Source organism: Castor canadensis, chromosome 7, assembly GCF_047511655.1.
Source record: "Castor canadensis chromosome 7, mCasCan1.hap1v2, whole genome shotgun sequence".
NCBI classification, from domain to species: domain Eukaryota; kingdom Metazoa; phylum Chordata; class Mammalia; order Rodentia; family Castoridae; genus Castor; species Castor canadensis.
Genome location: NC_133392.1, coordinates 5708974 through 5725247, shown reverse-complemented (window position 1 = coordinate 5725247; position 16274 = coordinate 5708974). Strand labels below are relative to the sequence as shown.

General features: G+C 39.3%; 1 protein-coding gene across 2 annotated transcripts in view; it reads left to right on the top strand.

Annotated features, from left to right (window-relative positions):
- The window catches only part of Dock1 (dedicator of cytokinesis 1), a 477546-nt gene that overhangs the window by 104177 nt on the left and 357095 nt on the right, over window positions 1-16274 (top strand). For both annotated transcript variants that reach the window (XM_074078054.1, XM_020167338.2), the window contains exons 21-22: window positions 108-208; window positions 9541-9675. In XM_074078054.1, the coding sequence (XP_073934155.1) occupies window positions 108-208; window positions 9541-9675 (236 nt within the window). The remainder of the gene's footprint in view (window positions 1-107; window positions 209-9540; window positions 9676-16274) is intronic.

Sequence of the window (16274 nt, the reverse complement as noted above, 5' to 3'; positions counted from 1 at the left end):
TGGAATGTTATATTTCCTTTTCTCACACAGTGCTGCAAATGGGTCAGGTGAAGGTCCCAAAATTGTCTTCATTGTGTTTCTAATGAAAATATTGATTAATTTCACAGGTCTTTATCATTGGCCTAATTGCTGATAGAAAATTTCAGCATTTTAACCCTGTGTTGGAAACCTACATTAAGAAACACTTCAGTGCAACTTTAGCCTACACGTGAGTTCTTTTGTGTTGTTTTAAAACCAATACTTCTTTTTCTTGAATATTTGTTATTGAGAGCCTGTTTGTGTTTATAACTTCTGTCTGTGATTGTGCATTTCCACCCTCAAAATTCTGAACTTACTGGGATAATTTTTATTACTGTTTTCCTCTTAACAGACCTAAAAGTCTTGTTGAAAGAGATACGCGATAAATTATCGTAACATTCTGGAATAAATTCTTGTTCTCCTTCATACCTCCATTTATCTTTGAAAATTTCAGTTTATGTTTGATGAAACTGATCTGTGCCTGCCACACAGCGGCTTCCCAACAAGCATTTGATAAATGAAGAAATGGATGTGTTCTTGTTCTGAGGTTATTGGTTCTTTAGTGTGAATAAAAGGCAGTTTTGTATTCTTCATTGTACCCGCTTGCTCTTACGGGATACTGTCAATTTTCTTTCACAAGGGTCAGCTTTAATGGACTTGAATTCTTGCTGCCCACTCCTGGCCCTCTCCCTATCCCCATTGTACCCCAGAGAGATGGTAACACACACAGAGAATGGCTGGGAGCTAGACATAGAGGCAGCTCACTTCCTGTTTGACCAGACAGTCCTGGAGCCAGACTGCCTGGGTTTAAATTACATTTCTGTTCCTTTTAAGCTCTGTGATACTGGGAAATTACTTATCCTCTTGACCTTCAGCCTTCTTTTCTGTATAAAAGAACATGATTATAGATTTGTGTGAGAATGTTTTTTGGGAGGGGCGATACTGGAAATTGAACTCAGGGCCTCAGGCCTGCTTAGGCAAGCTCTGTACTGCTTGAGCCATACCCCCAGTCCTTTTGCTGTTGGTTTGTTTTTCAGAGAAGGTATTGTGCTTTTGCCATGGCTGGCCTGGTGCACCTCCTTCCTCCTACCTCTGTCCATAGTCACGTACCACCACACCCAAACTTGCTTGAGAATTGTAATGAGATTACATAGGGAATTCTTGGAAGAACCCCCAGTGCTTTGAAGGCACTGAGCGATTGTTCGGTTTCATTTATTAGGATTCATTACTTGCTCTCTCATGCTGGAATTTATTGGCATTTATTCAAATTTTATATGGCGAAGGTTGCAGTGAAAAATAAAACTTTACACCATTTCTTTAGGAAATGAATCTCTTTAGTAAGTGTCATTGAGTCAAAGCTTCCATCTGTGTTTTTCAACAGATTTAGGTGTAAGCCTGTTCTCCCTTCCTGCGTGCAGTGTGAGCTCAAGGTCAGGGGGTCTGGCTTCCAAAGTCAGTTGGCAGTACAACCCAGTCTTGAGCTGGGGGAGTCCCTCCTGTCTTGCCTTCAGTGCATGCTTGTTGCAAAGTGGTTAGTGGAGCTCCTAGGTTGGGGAGCAGGGAGCTGCAGAATGTTCTCAGAGCAGGTAGAACAAGCTGCTTTTATTAATTTTTTGCAAATGATTTTTTTAAAAGCATTTTGTTCACTCAGTGGAAGTGCCCAGTTGAACAATTCCTTTTAGACCATGGGGGAGGAGGATAAAGTGGCACCTTCTTGCCACTAGTGACCAAAACACGACTGTGTAGGGTGTGCGGACACGGCCTGGAGATCACTGTGAATGTGGCATGATCTCCGTATGTGACAACTTTCAAAGTCCTTGGAAACACGGACAAAGGGCTCTGGATTAGGCTTTGAACTTTAATTTCAGAAAATGAGAGCAGTGATTAACTGTGATAGGCCACACTTCTGGCCCTTTGTCTGCAGCAGCCTAGCTGACTTGCACTGTTGGGGAAGAGTGGGTGCACGTATCTTCACTGGTGGGAAGGTGAAAATGGGGTGTTTTGGGCAAGTTACTCAGTGGAAGAGACATATAATTTCTTCTCATTCAGTCTCTGTAGTCGACTGGAAAGGAGGTTTTTATTTTGGAAAATAAGTATTCTTATCATGTTTTGCTGGTTCCCCAGCAATTGGGATCTGACAATTTATACCTTGAAATATCCAAGTCAGTTTTGACTCGCAAGGTTCCTGCTAAATCAGTGAAGGCTGCCTCAGCATTGATGGTGTGATTTTGGTATTCTCTGGCCAGGTGGAATTAGGGTACTCAGAATTGTCCCAGAGTGTCTGTCACTACTGATCCCTAGAAAACATTGACTGGCATGGCCTTACGTTATACTGTCTCCTTGTCTCTTTTCTTTGATAAATGTTACATCTTTTTAGACTTTCTTCCCAAAGAACTGCAGGAGGAGAAAGAAAACTTTTGGCACATTGCTGCAACCCTGTTGTATATAGTTCATGGAGGCCAGGGCGCCAGGTGCGGAAACAGCACTGGTCCAAGTGAGATGGGGAGGGTTCTTCCATATACCCATCATGCCCGGGTTTCTGTCCCTTGGGGTCCAATGAACTGCTGCAGGCTCCTTGCTGACATAATTGATACTCCACTTGATCTGCACCTCTGTGGCTCATGCCAAAGAGTTTGGTCTTTGTGCAGTTATAAGATGGGCTGGAAGATTTATTTTCTGGTTCTGGGCTGTTCTCTTTGTGAATCATTATTTTTTATTTCTTTCTTTGATTAATTTGTTGGAAGAATTCCCAAAGCGTGTTTCTGTGAACTTTTTGAGGGGATATGTTAGTAAGAGTAGAAAGAAAGGGACTTGTGAAGCTTGGGGGGATAAATTAGACCCAGTGAGGCAGACTTTATGCAAGGACTTTTAGGGGTGTCCTGTGCATTGAGATATACCAGGGACAGCCATGCTAAACTGCTTCCCAATGGAGGGGCTCTGATTGTGGTCTGCAACAGGAGGACCTTGCAGCACCAGACCCCATAGGTTGGGCTCTGCACCTACTCAGATCACACTGCCCACCAACTCCTCTGGAGGGCCAGACTTCCTTATTGGAGCCTTGTAACCTGATCAATCAGTGTTGGAAATGTCTTCAAATGTGCTCAGCCACCCACGAAGCTTTTTTGTTGTGACTTCTTAGTAAAAGAATTAAAAAAGTGTCAACATTGCTCACATCACAATTGCAGTTGCTCTTGTGAGTATCTTATAAAAATAAAAGTGATGAACACTCTGGCCCTTACTGGCTCAAAACTTCACTGGAGTGCCGTCAGTTATCTGAGCAGGTTATTTTTATGAACATGATGCATATTGAAAAGCCACAGTGAATTCTTGATTTTTACATAAAAGGTTGGTAAATGGAGAAGTTCGGTTAATGTTTGTCCTTGGTCTTTCTCAAAAAGGTCCTTTGCATGCTGCTGGTTTTTGGAGAGTTGTAGCCCAGTGCACTAAAAACTAAACCTATATTAACATTAATTTAGTTCTTTTATGACTTGTTGCCTGAGAGTGATCTTTGTGAGCAAGGATTATTATTTTATGGGCTGGTAGCAGTAGGAAGTATAGAAGTTTAAGCAGAATTAAAAGTTACTCATTTCCACTATTGTGTTCCTTATTAAAACACAACGTGTACTCAAAATGAAAAAATTTAAATACTATATTGCAGAAAATGAAAGTTCCCTGAATGTCATACTGCATATCAGAGATAACCACTATCTCCTGGATTTATTGTCTATGCTGTATTAATACCATCATTGTTATTATGATGTCTGCTTGTTTTACAAAATGGTGTCATGTTATTTTTGCTTCTTTAAATTTAAAAGCTTTTTTTTCTTTCATTGTTACTGTGTAAGACTCATTTTCTAAAACTTATTTTGTGTGTTTGGACAATGTATTTTCCTCTTGTAACCACTGCCCAAAATAAGATATAAAACTCCCCAGAAATATCCCTCTTGCCCTCTGAGGCAGTCCCATCCCCAAGGAAGCAGCCACTTTGTGATTTCAGTTGTCATAAGTTTGTTTTTCCTGCTCTTGAACTTGTGATGGACACTTGTGTCTGGTTTCTGCTTTTGAGATTCATCCAAGTTGCTTCATGCATCATTGTTTGGTTTTGTTCCTTTTCATTGCTGAGTCATAGTCTATTGTACGAACACACCACCTTGATTTGTTTTCCCATTCTTCTGTTGAAGGATGAGTGGGTGTCTAATTTTTAGTTCTGAATAAGGTTGTTACGAATATTCTTGACCAGGCTGTTTTGTGGGCATTTCCCTTAGGTGAGCACTTAGGAGTGGAATGGTTAGATGAAAGGTACAAGTGTAGCTGACTTCATCTGAAATTGCCAAACAGTACCTTACAGTACTTGTGTTAAGGGCGCTGGTGCAGTCTGTGATCAGAAGACTTCCAAATTCTTTGTGTCCTGTGGAAGAATCCATCACAGGACACAAAGGGAAGGGAAATAGAAAGGGGAGTATGGAATCTGGAGGCTGAGAGTGTGCTTTGAAAACCTATGATAACCTATGGGGAGGGGAGAACAAGGAGATTCCCACCCAGTAATCAATGATTGCTGAGGGATCTGGGTGGTTCCCAGGCAGGTGAGGGTGGTTCCTGATCCAAAGCATGGTGAATCTAAGATGTAATATTTTTCTGAATTCTGAACTTTGCCTCATTTTATCCTATCTCACTTGTATCATTTTGTTTTTCCACCAGCAGTCTATGAACATAACTTTTGTAGTAGCCCATCAATATTTAATACTGTCTGACTTTTAAATTTCAGCTATTGTCATGGGGACAGATTGATATCTTTGGATTACCTGATGACTACCCATATTGGGCACCTGTTTATTTTTTATTTGTCATTTGCTCCAACATAAGGTTTGAACCTTTTCTTTGCTTATTCTTTCCCCTAAAAGTAGTTATGGATTTTGGTTTCATGGCTAAAAATGTCTTTACTTTACCAAAGCTCGTAACCACACCTGCACTGTCCAGTGTCACAGCACTAGGTTATGTGGCTATGTAAATAAAATAAAATGAGAAATTCACTTTCTTGTTGGCAGTAGGTCTGTTTCTGTGGAGAGGCTACCATGCTGCCCAGCTGAGTTCCAGAAGGCTCCCTTCACTGCAGAAAGTTCTTCTGGACAGCCTTGTTTCACTAGCTTCATGCTTTTAACTTTTGAGTCTCAGTCATACAGAAAATGCATTTAATGAAATTCAGTATCCATTTATGATAAAACCTTTTATAAAGCAAATTATGAATACAGGGGAACTTCCTGAATCTGATTTAAAAAAAAAAATGAAAGTAAAGTTACAGTTAAGCCTCATCCTTAGGGCCGCACTTTGAACACTTTTCCCAAGTTGAGGAACAAGGAAAGGCTGTCCTCATCATATCTGTTAATGATTGTCCTGGAAGAGTGCAGTGATTCAAGAAGAATAATTAAGGGTTTCAGAATGGGAAAAAAAAAAAAGACAAAACCACACCCAGTGTGGTTATGTTAGGTAAGTCATGAAACAAACAAACAAAACAACAAACAAACACAAAACCTAGTAATTCCATAATGTAAGCTCCGATCAAAATATCACATTGTACTGCATAAATACCTACCATTATTACTTGTCAGTTAGAAAAATAAACCATATATCCAACATAAAATACAAGAAAAAAAATCAATTTTATGTATACAAATAATTGGGAAAAGAATTAAAAGCATAGTATAATGTACTGCATTATCAAAAATGATCAAATGCCAAGGAAGGAATTTCATGGTATCTAACTGAGAGCTCTACACCGAAAACCAAAGACCATTACCAAGAGAAATTTATAAAAACACTAGTTAAGTAGAGCTATATACCATGTTCATAGATTGAAAAACAAAGTATCACCTGAATGTCACTTTTCCCCAAATTAATGTGTCATTTTAACCCAATCCCAATCAAACTCTAATACACTTTTGTGGAAAAAAAAAAGGGTGAGAGCATATTTAAAACTTTATATGTGGTCTGGGTGTGGTGGCTCCTGTCTGTAATCCTAGCTATGCAGGAAGCTGTAGGAGGATTGCTGTCCAAAGCTGGCTGCCTGGGGGTTTGGGGGCAGGCACTTAAGACTATCCAAAAAAAAAATAAATAACTGAAGTTAAAAGAAAAACAAACAATGGAGCTGAGGGTATAGCTTCAGAAGTGGTAGAGTACCTGCTCAGCAAGTGCAAGGTTTTGAGATCAAACCCCAGTACCACCAAAAACAAATTATATGAGAGCTGGAGGTATGCCACAAGAGGTAGAGCCCCTGCTTCACAAGCGTGAAGCACTGAGTTCAAATCCCAGTACTGCCAAATCTATCTGTCAGTCTACCTACCTGTCTGTCATCTACCTACCTACCTATCTGTGTGAAAATGCAAAATATCTAGAATACCTAAGTAAGTCTTCAGAAGGTGAACTTGATTTCAAGATTTACTATGAAAGTAGAGGAACCAAGAGAATGTGGCGTTAGCATAAGTATATACAACGATGTCATTGGGAGAGAATGCAGAACACAGAGTACAACCACAGTAGAGTTCGTGTTCTACTGTAACCTTTGTTTCCTGTTAACAGCATAGCAGCATAACTGGCCTCTTGTCCATGTCAGTGGAGATGGAGCGCTCTCAAGCCCCAACCTGTTGCACCCCATTGTAGGGATGCATGATAATTTTTTTAAGCAGTCTTCAAATAATGGGCACATGCATTGTTTGTGTGTTTTCACTACTGCAGACAAGGTTGCATAAACATTGTTTAATACGTTTGCATTTGCTTCTGTGGGACAGATTACTAGAAGTGCAGTGGCTGACGTCAGTGGGTTTGGATGTTTTAATTGTAGCAGTAATAAATGTTGCCCGTTTACCTTCTCAAAGGTGCTGACCCTTTGTACCCTATCAGCAGTGTTGTGGCTTCCTCACATCTTTTCTGTACTGGGCAAAAGTTTTATTCCTTTTCATTTTATTTTATTTCGTTTTGTTTTTGCCATGTTGGGGTTGAACCAAGAGCCTGGAGGCATTTTACCTCTGAGCTGCATCCCTAGCCCTGTCTATCTTACTATTTTAATTTACATGTATTTATTTATTAATAAACTTGAAAGTAAGCAAGTAATTTAATTTTTCAACTTTTGTTTATTTAACATTTTTACATACCCTAAAGTTTTTTAGTGAATCTCTTATCATTTGAACTTTGCCATTATTTGAAATACAGCAAAGTAAAAATTTTTTATTTGTTTTTTGAGACAAGGTCTTGAGATACAGCCCAGCTGGCCTTGAACTTGCAATCCTTCTGCCTCAGTCTCCTGAGTGCTGGAATTACAGGCATGAAATAGAAAAATTTTACTACCTTCCCATTTGTTTTTACCAGGAATTAAAAAAATGGTTATCTATCAACTAAATATTTAACATAACTTACAGGAAGCTATGAATTACAAGTTTCTACACTTGTAACTTATTTGTATCAACTGTCTATACTTACGTAGTTGTGGGATGAAAAATTTAAAAATAACTGATCCATTTTCCATAAATTTCTTAAATCTCTTTTTCATTGATGAAGTTTTTAATGTTCTCATGTTATTTGTTTTTGATTTTTTTTACAATTGTAATTAAAAAAAATCTTTTAAAAAATTATTGCTGTATTGGAAATACATTGTGACATTTACAAAAGTGCTTACAATGTATCATAATTAAATTCACCCCCTCCATCATTCTCCTTTATCCCCCTTCCCCATTCCTGGAATAGTTTCAACAGGTCTCATTTTTCTATTTTCATAAATGAGTACTAATATTTGCACCATATTCACCCTCCTACACCCTTTCCTTATATCCTCCTCCCTCCCACTGGTACCAACACACAGACAGGAACTGCTTTATCTTCCTGTTCTCCAGTTTTTGAAAAAAGACATTTTTGTTTGTTAAAAGATAAGATAGCTATACAGTGCGTTTCATTGTGACATTTCCATGTTTATATGTATTATAACCCGAATTGGTTCATCCCTTCTATTTTTCTCTTGCCTATCTTACTCCTCTTTTTATAGTGATTTCAACAGGTTTAGAAATTCTGTATTCATTCTTGTAGAGAAAGTACATCACCATATTCACCTTCTTAGCTTCCTTCTTTTACTCTCCCTCTCTTGTATGTGACCTCCTTTAGCATTACCTGTTTTCCATAGTATTGCTATATTTGTTTTGGGTCTATATTTCACATAGGAGAGAAAACATGTGGCCTTTGGCTTTCTGAACCTGGCTAACTTCACTTAATGGGATGTTCTCCAGTTCCATCCATTTACTGTGAACAACAAAATTTCATTTTTTATGGGTGAATAAAATTCCCTTATATATAAATAGCACATTTTAAAAAAATCCATTCATCAATTGTGGAGCATATCAGCTATTTCCATAGCTTAGCTATTTATTGTGAATAATTCAGCTCATGATTTGTAACTACATAGACCATGAGAAGTTTTGTCATTATACTTCTAAGACTGTTTAGGGAAAATTCTATTATCAGACATGTGAGATTTACTTAAAATCTTTTCATGTATCCACCTGTATTACTTTCATATTATTTTAGGATTCTTATAAAATTAGAAATTTAATAATGTTCCCTATTTGAATAATGACCTCTAAAATTTTTATTTTCAGTGTAAGAACTTGAGTGGCATAAAATCAACTAAAGTAAAGAGAGGTGCCTGAGATGATTTTCAAAAACAAATATTTATTGTGGTAAAATATCCACAACCTGAAATGTGCTTATCAATTTTAAAGTGTAAAACCCCCTGGCATTTTTTACTTTACAACATAGAGAAGCCAGCACCACTGTTGAGTCCCAGAACACTTTTGTATAATCATTTTGGAAAAAATTTTGTGACTTGTTGGGCTTTAATGAAAGTACTCTTATAAGTTTTTTTTCCTTTTGCTTTATTTTGGGCAAAGTTAATACACACTTAAAAAAATGAAGGACAGGAGGCTACAACAGGGCTTGTTCAGGTATAGGTGGGAGCAGGGAGCATATACACTTGTATGAAAGCAGAACAGTGGAACCTGTTGAATTTGCTTTGAGAAGGGGGGAGGAAGGTTGAGGGAGAATGATGGAGGAGGTGACTCTAATCAGTGTACATTGTACCCACATGTCACAGTGAAATCCCCCGGACAAGGAATACATGCTAATAAAAATGTAAAACAAACAAACAAACAAACAGAAACCTTGGGCAAGCTGGTTCGCCTATCACATCCTTGGTTTCCTCACCTGTGAAATGAGGCTAACACTGCCGTATCGTGTTGTTGTGAAGATTAACTTTGATAGTATATTTGGATATGCTTAGAATAACTGCTCTTTAAATGCTCAGATCTTGCACACCTGAGAGAAATTTAATCAGTCACTTTATTGGATTAGAAAACCTTTCATGAATATCAAAGACTGGTAAGTGGAAAGCAAGATTAACAGTAACTATCTCACAAATTTCTTTCTGAGTTAAGAATGTTGTGAATGTCTGAACTTAGCGTGAACATGTGTTTCCATTGTGAACAGGAAGCTCACTAAAGTGTTAAGGACCTATGTGGACAATGCGGAGAAGCCTGGAATCAATGACCAGCTGTACAAAGCCATGAAAGCTTTAGAGTACATCTTCAAGTTCATCGTGCGCTCACGGATACTGTTCAATCAGTAGGTACCCCCAGAGAACGTCAAGAACATCCTTCACTTCCTCTCTTTCCTTTTACCCTTCTCCATTTTTCTTTCTTCCTCCTTATCCTTTCCTCCCTCCCTCCCTTCCTTCTTTCCTACCTGAGTGAGTACTAATAGGTGATGGAATGGTGTGGGCTTGCCCATGGTGGCCTTTACTGCTTGCTGAGCAAAAATATGCAAGCTGTGACATGTTTTTGTGTATGTATGTGGGGGTGGGGATTCCCAAGGCTGAGCCCTGTGCCTTCCGGCCAGACATCATCCGCTGAGAGCCTTAGTGATGCTTCACACGCAGCACTGGGTGTCTGCCAAGGGCTCTTAGTACTTTTCAGTATATCTTCATATAGCAAAAGGCCCCAAAAGAACAAACAAAAATGAAACAAGCAATAGCAGCAAAAAACCAGAATCAAGTTAAATTGTCTCACTTGGGAAGACTCAGGGACTTCCTCTCTCTCTTTCCTTCAACCAGAATGTTTTATTTCCAGAGAGAGATTCCTACATAGGGTGGTTTTTGCTTAGTGGCCTTTTAAAATCTGTCTTGATTAACTTAGGGATTATTTTTGAGCTTTAAAATAAATTAGGGTACTTATGACTTCATTCATTAACAGAGAATAATAATATCTCATATATTTACATTTATAATGTTTACATCTGTGCTGCTAACATGACAGACCTTTCTGCTGGCCTGCAGTATTTCATTCTGATAGAAAAGATGTAGGAAGTGCATAGTTTGTTGTATGTTGGAGTGGACTAACTCTGTTTTTGGAGGATGGCTGTTTTATGGGTGTTGTACCTACCATGTATGCTGTGAGTGCATGTTGGTTATTCTAGACTGGTGTTCTTATTGTTGTAAGTTCTACATCCAGAGATGGGATTCATGAACCCCTGTCCCTCTGAATCAGCAAACTCACGTATCACCTTTGAAAATCACAGTACTCATGATACAGTATCAGCGAAACTGGGAATTGATCCTGGGTGGGCCCACATTTGTGTCTTCCTATTTCTGTTTCACTTAATTTTATCTGCCTGAAGAGGATGTGAGCAGACAGGCCGACAAGGAAAGAATATGAATCCAACCTTAGGTATCCCATCCCATGTTAGACATACAGCTACAGCAGCACATCGCTGACTGTGTGTAGGTAGACACAGGGTGGTGACCAGCAGTGACCTGGAGACCCAGCCCTCGTGCTGTTGGTCAGAGGACTGAGGATCCTTGTGTACGTGCTGGGGTTTCCATGGCTAAAACAGCAGTCTTGCTGGAGGAGTGACTCAAGTAGAGCATCGGCCTAGCAAGCCTAGCAAGCGTGAGGCCCTGAGTTTAAACCCCAGTACCTCCAAAAAAAATAATAAATAAAATAGTGGTCTTTACACTGCCATTTTTATGTATGAAGACCAAGGGCTGAGGGCATCAGACTTTTATCCTTAACAAATACTGCAAAGGCATGCTCAGTTATTTTGCATGTTTTCAGCAGGCGTGACCCTTCTCATGGATGAGGCTTGCTTTTTTGCTGAGTCTGGGCCATCAATGATTTTCCCACTGTTAGGTGTGAAAGAGGACAAGGCAAACTAGGCCATGTTCCCCATATCTTGTCTGATTTTATTTTGGTAAGGTTAGTTCTGTGAAAGTGGACTTCTTGGGTCCCTCTATATTGCTTTTGTATTTTCCTCATTAATTAAAAATCTAACTAAGGTGGGAGGCTGAGCTGGAAAGAAGGCAGTAGTCAGGTGATGTAGATTTTGTCTGTTTTGTTTGGAAATTTTAAATCTGTGTAATTTGTGATCCCTGTGATGTTGAGTCGGGGGTCTGATGGTGTGTTTCCTTTCCACATACACTGCGGGTTTTCCTCTTCATTAGAGATTTGTAATTAAAAGAAACAGACATTGACCAGTGTGTTTCTGAAGTTATAGTGAATATATCCTTCACACACCAGTGCTGTTTGAGGGAAGGCTGAGGTTCCCTCAGGTGACCAGAAATAAATCCTTTCTCTGACTCTTCTTTTAATCCTTTTCAATTTCAGAATACAAATGGCAGAGATCTTAGAACCATGGTGCATAGAACTTACTTAGTTTGATCAATGTAATAGTGTTAGGAATATGATTGACACCATGTAACAGAAAGGGCCAATTTATGTGAGATCACCAAACGAGGTTCAGTCCCAACTCACACACACACATTGGAGCCTGGAGGAAGAATTTGGACCTCATGTGCTTTTTCCATATTGTCCCCATGTCTTCAGATCTCCTTTATCCTTCTTCCCTACCATCCTTAGATCTGGCTATCTTTCTCATGGGGCCAAGGTAACTCTTGTGCCTCTTAGTGTCACATCTGCACTTTAGGTAGCCAGGAGGAGTAGGCAAAGGGGACTCAGTACTGCTTAGCCCTTCTTCTGGGAAATGACCTCCCCCATGCCTTTAAGTGCTGTGTGCTTTTGTCTCAATGGTAGAATTATGTCACACTACTACCCTTAGATGCTGGGGCTTTTAGAAGAAGGGGATTTTTAGAAGAATTTATTGATGACTTCAACAAAATCAGAGTTGCTGTGAGAAATATATGTTGGCTGGACAATTAATATTTTCTTTTTCATACTTACAACCCAGAAAGTGTCTGTTGCTTTGAACTTCCCTAACTCATTTCAGGTTACTAAATCCTTACGTAGGCTTGGCATACCCTTTATTTGTCATTAGTTTGAGGGTCTGTCTCTGTGACTCCTGTCGCTAGTAGCTCTGATTTACTCTTGATTTTAAATTGAATACCGAAGTGATGCACAGATTTTTGTTCCCATGAGATTACATAGGAATGGGGCGAAATATTCTGCTGATCTTGCCCATGACCCAGGGAGTTCTCTGTGTTTAACTGCTCTGGAGTGTCCTCTTCCCTCTGTTCAGTACAGACCAAGATCCCTTGGCCTGCCTTTGTCCCAGTCAAGTTGTAACAGGAATCTACCGATGCCAAGTGAGTTTTTTGGCTGGAATAACTTGGTTATTAAAAAAGCTGAGACAAAGCTGGGCACCAGTGGCTCATGCCTATAATCCTAGCTACTCTGGAGGCATAGGTCAGGAGGATGGAGGTTCAAAGCCAGCCCGGCCAAATAGTTTGTGAAATGCTGTCTCGAAAAAACCCATCACAAAAAACGGTTGGTGGAGTGGCTTGAAGTGTAGGCCCTGAGTTCAAGCCCCAGCACCTCAAAAAAAAGCTGAGATTACCTAGGACACAAATGAGTATCAGCCATCTCTAAGACACACTGAGGCATCTGTGCCTCCCAAGACCCCTGTGGGGCATCCTTAGCCTTTCTGACTAATCTCTGGAGCTGATGGCGCTTTGATGATCACCATCCTTCTCACCCTTTTTCTTTCCTTCTCTTTCCCTCTCTCCCTCGATCTTTCATTGTTTCATAAAGACATGATGGGCTTTTGAGACCTGTCTCTTCTGCCAGACTTTAATAGTTTCATGACTTTTTTTTTTCTCTAAATGTGTCCTAATTGTGGATTTTGCCTAGTAGGATTCTTGAGGGGAGGGAAGGAGACATGTTCCTTTTGAATGTAGAATGTAATTGTGTCCGCATCCCATCGCTCCTGCAGTTTAAATGTGTGGACTAAACTGTTGAAGGTGTTTTAGTATCTCACAGGCTGTAGGGGAGGAAAATCTTCCACCTTAAAATCCTGGGTAAAAGGACCAAAGTCTTTTAGCTCCTGACTGCCCTGTTCCCATTGTCCTGTGGTAACATTCACCTGTGAGGTCAAAGGCCTGATGTGGGTGCTGCCATATTCTTTTTCCAGATAGACTATTGGTGAAGCAGCAGTCTGGTATCCCACACAGATGTCTGCAGTGTTTAGCCATAATAAGCTCTAAGCAGGTCCGGTGTGGGGTGTTTTTAGAGGCAGGAAGAAAACAAACCAGGGCTCTCATTTTCTTACCTGCAGCACGTTTATTACCTTGGGAGAAGAACAATTGTGCTCCCAGCTGGAAGTGACAAGCGTGTTTTTCTTTTTTGCAGTTGGAATAAACTTTTGAAATCTATTATTTTTCTTCTTTCAAAATGGTCGGCTGTGTTTCCATATAATGCTGTCGCTTTGTTAAATTCTCGGATAATTGACAGTAATTATTCTTCTAAAGAACAAAGAGGTGCAACTTGGGTGATGAAGATGTTGAAATTTGTCCTAGTTATCTTACTGGCTTTCTTGCAATACAAATCCATACTTTTTGTTTTGTTTATAAAGTCCATTTTGTGGTGAAATGAGAACAGCAGTTTAAAAGCTCTGGCCTTAAGACATTTGGTCCATGAAGACCCCACTGAAAAACTTCTGGCAGTCAGGAGCATCTCTCTGCTGGACTGTGTCTGTGCTTTCTGTGTGGGAGGTTTGCGTTAACCAGAAAGCCAGAAAACAGGCACGTCCTGTATCAGACATGCCGAGTCCAGTGACTAGATCTGGTCATCGCTTGGCTCTCATGTGTCTGTCTTTGCTGTGCTTTGTAGAGTTTTGCCTGTCATGTGGTGTTAGCTTTGTGAATAATTAGTTATTGATCGTGAATAAGTTATGCTCATCTGTCTTTTTGCTTTCATTCTCTAGGTCACAAAATAGAATGTAGTTAACAGACAAACATTTTTGTCACTCATTGTTAATGAACACTTATTGAAAATAGAGCAAGGACTCAGAAGGTTTTATTCATCTATAAGTAAGTCTATGTTTTTTTTTTTTGGGATTGTGCTAGGGTTTGAACTCAAGGTCTTGAACTTGCGAGGCAGGTGCTCTCCCATTTGAGCCACACCTCCAGCCCTCTTTTGGTATGGTTATTTTCAGAATTGGGTCTTGTGTTTTTGCCTGGTTTGGCATGTGTTGTGATCTTCCTATTTACACTTCCCACATAGCTGGGATAATAGGCTTATGCCACCACACCAATCTTAATGCTTGAGATGGGGTTTTGCTAACTTTTTGCTTAGGCTGACCTTAAACCATCATCCTTCTGATCTCTACCTGTCTGGTAGCTTGGATTACAGGCATGAGCCACTATGCCCAGCACACTAGTTCTTTGCATTTGTCTTTTCCTCTCCCTCAAAGTAGGTCAAACAAATGACTCTTTCTGGCTTATTTGATAAAAATGAGATGTAAAATTCTAGACTGTTCCCCAGTGATCTTTCATTACAGAAAGAATCTTCAAAGTGGTCATGGTGAAATGTTAGCCATTTATGTCTCCTAAACATTGTAGGTCGACAGTACCTGATTATTGAATTTTCATCCTTGAGAGGTTTTTACTAGAATTTTGAATATACTAAAGACTCATTAATTATGCTTTATAAGTTTTGGAACAGTTATTATGGGCCTACAGATTTATAATTTTTATGTCATATGGATTTATTCTTTAATCAATATAAAAGTTTATCTTTTGGTTACTGTTTGCATGAAATTCCTTTTTTCATTCTTGGGCTTTCAACCTTTCTTAAGATAGGTCCTGTACAAGCAGCATGTATCTTTATTTAAATTTATCCAGTCTGACAGTTCTTATTGAACATTTTAAATTTACATAGAATGTATTTAAGTAATACTTTGGATTTTCCAACCTGAATGAAAAAAGAGAAATTGAAGAGAGATTCTGCAAAGAATTATGGGCCCAGCAGTGCAGTGACGGTGGCAGAATATTATAATGGAAACACAGTGTCATATCAAACTGTGGGTATATTTAGAAAGGATGAGGCAAGGGGAAGTCTGCAAGGACAAAAACGAGGAAGATTACATCAGATATTTTGAAACAATAATCTTTGGCCACAGTGAGTACAGAAGCATGACATCAGTCCCAGGTTAAATAGACAGTTACTGGCAGATGTCATGGTAGAAAAGTCTACGATTCTGGTGGCCTCTGTGCAAGCTTGTGGTTCTAACACAGTCTTTTGTGATGGTAACTATTAGACAGTTGTACTTATGAGCTCTTTTAATTACTTGCTCTTTTTTGTGTAGGGTTGGCATTGCAATTATATTTTCATTTTGATAACTTTCCCATTCTGCCTTTTTCATCAAGTATCCCTCTGATAACATTGTTGGTTGATAAATCATCCTGCAGTGAGGATTTGAATGTCTCTTTTTGCCTAGATGAACCAGGACATCTGGTTTCTCATCTGGTCCCCTGTCGGGGGAGAAAGAAGTGACTGGTGACTGGAGTCGGCATCAACCCCCTCTTAGTCACATTTGTGCAACAGGTCTTAGAGCTGGTCTCAGGTGAAGTCTACTTGGTTGTGAAGTTCAGTTATATATGTCTGTATGCAAGTGCTGAGCAGATTATTTCCTTAGGAGTTGTATATTTCCGCAGGATTTTGACAGACCACGGATACAAAGTTTGCAGGAAAATATAAAGCAAAATAACAGGAGCAAAACAAATCCAGTTTCTGTAATAGTTGGAATCAAGAAAGAATTATTTTCTTTACTTACTCAGTTTTTACCAAACATAATCAAAGAAAAGTCAAGATGTTTGTGGAATGAGCTTACTTTTATCAGAAAGAGTTCTCATTAGAGTCTTTCCTATGAAATTTCCTGCAAATGCTTTAGAAAAGAATCAGAAATATAATGGCAAAAGACTTAGAATAAATATG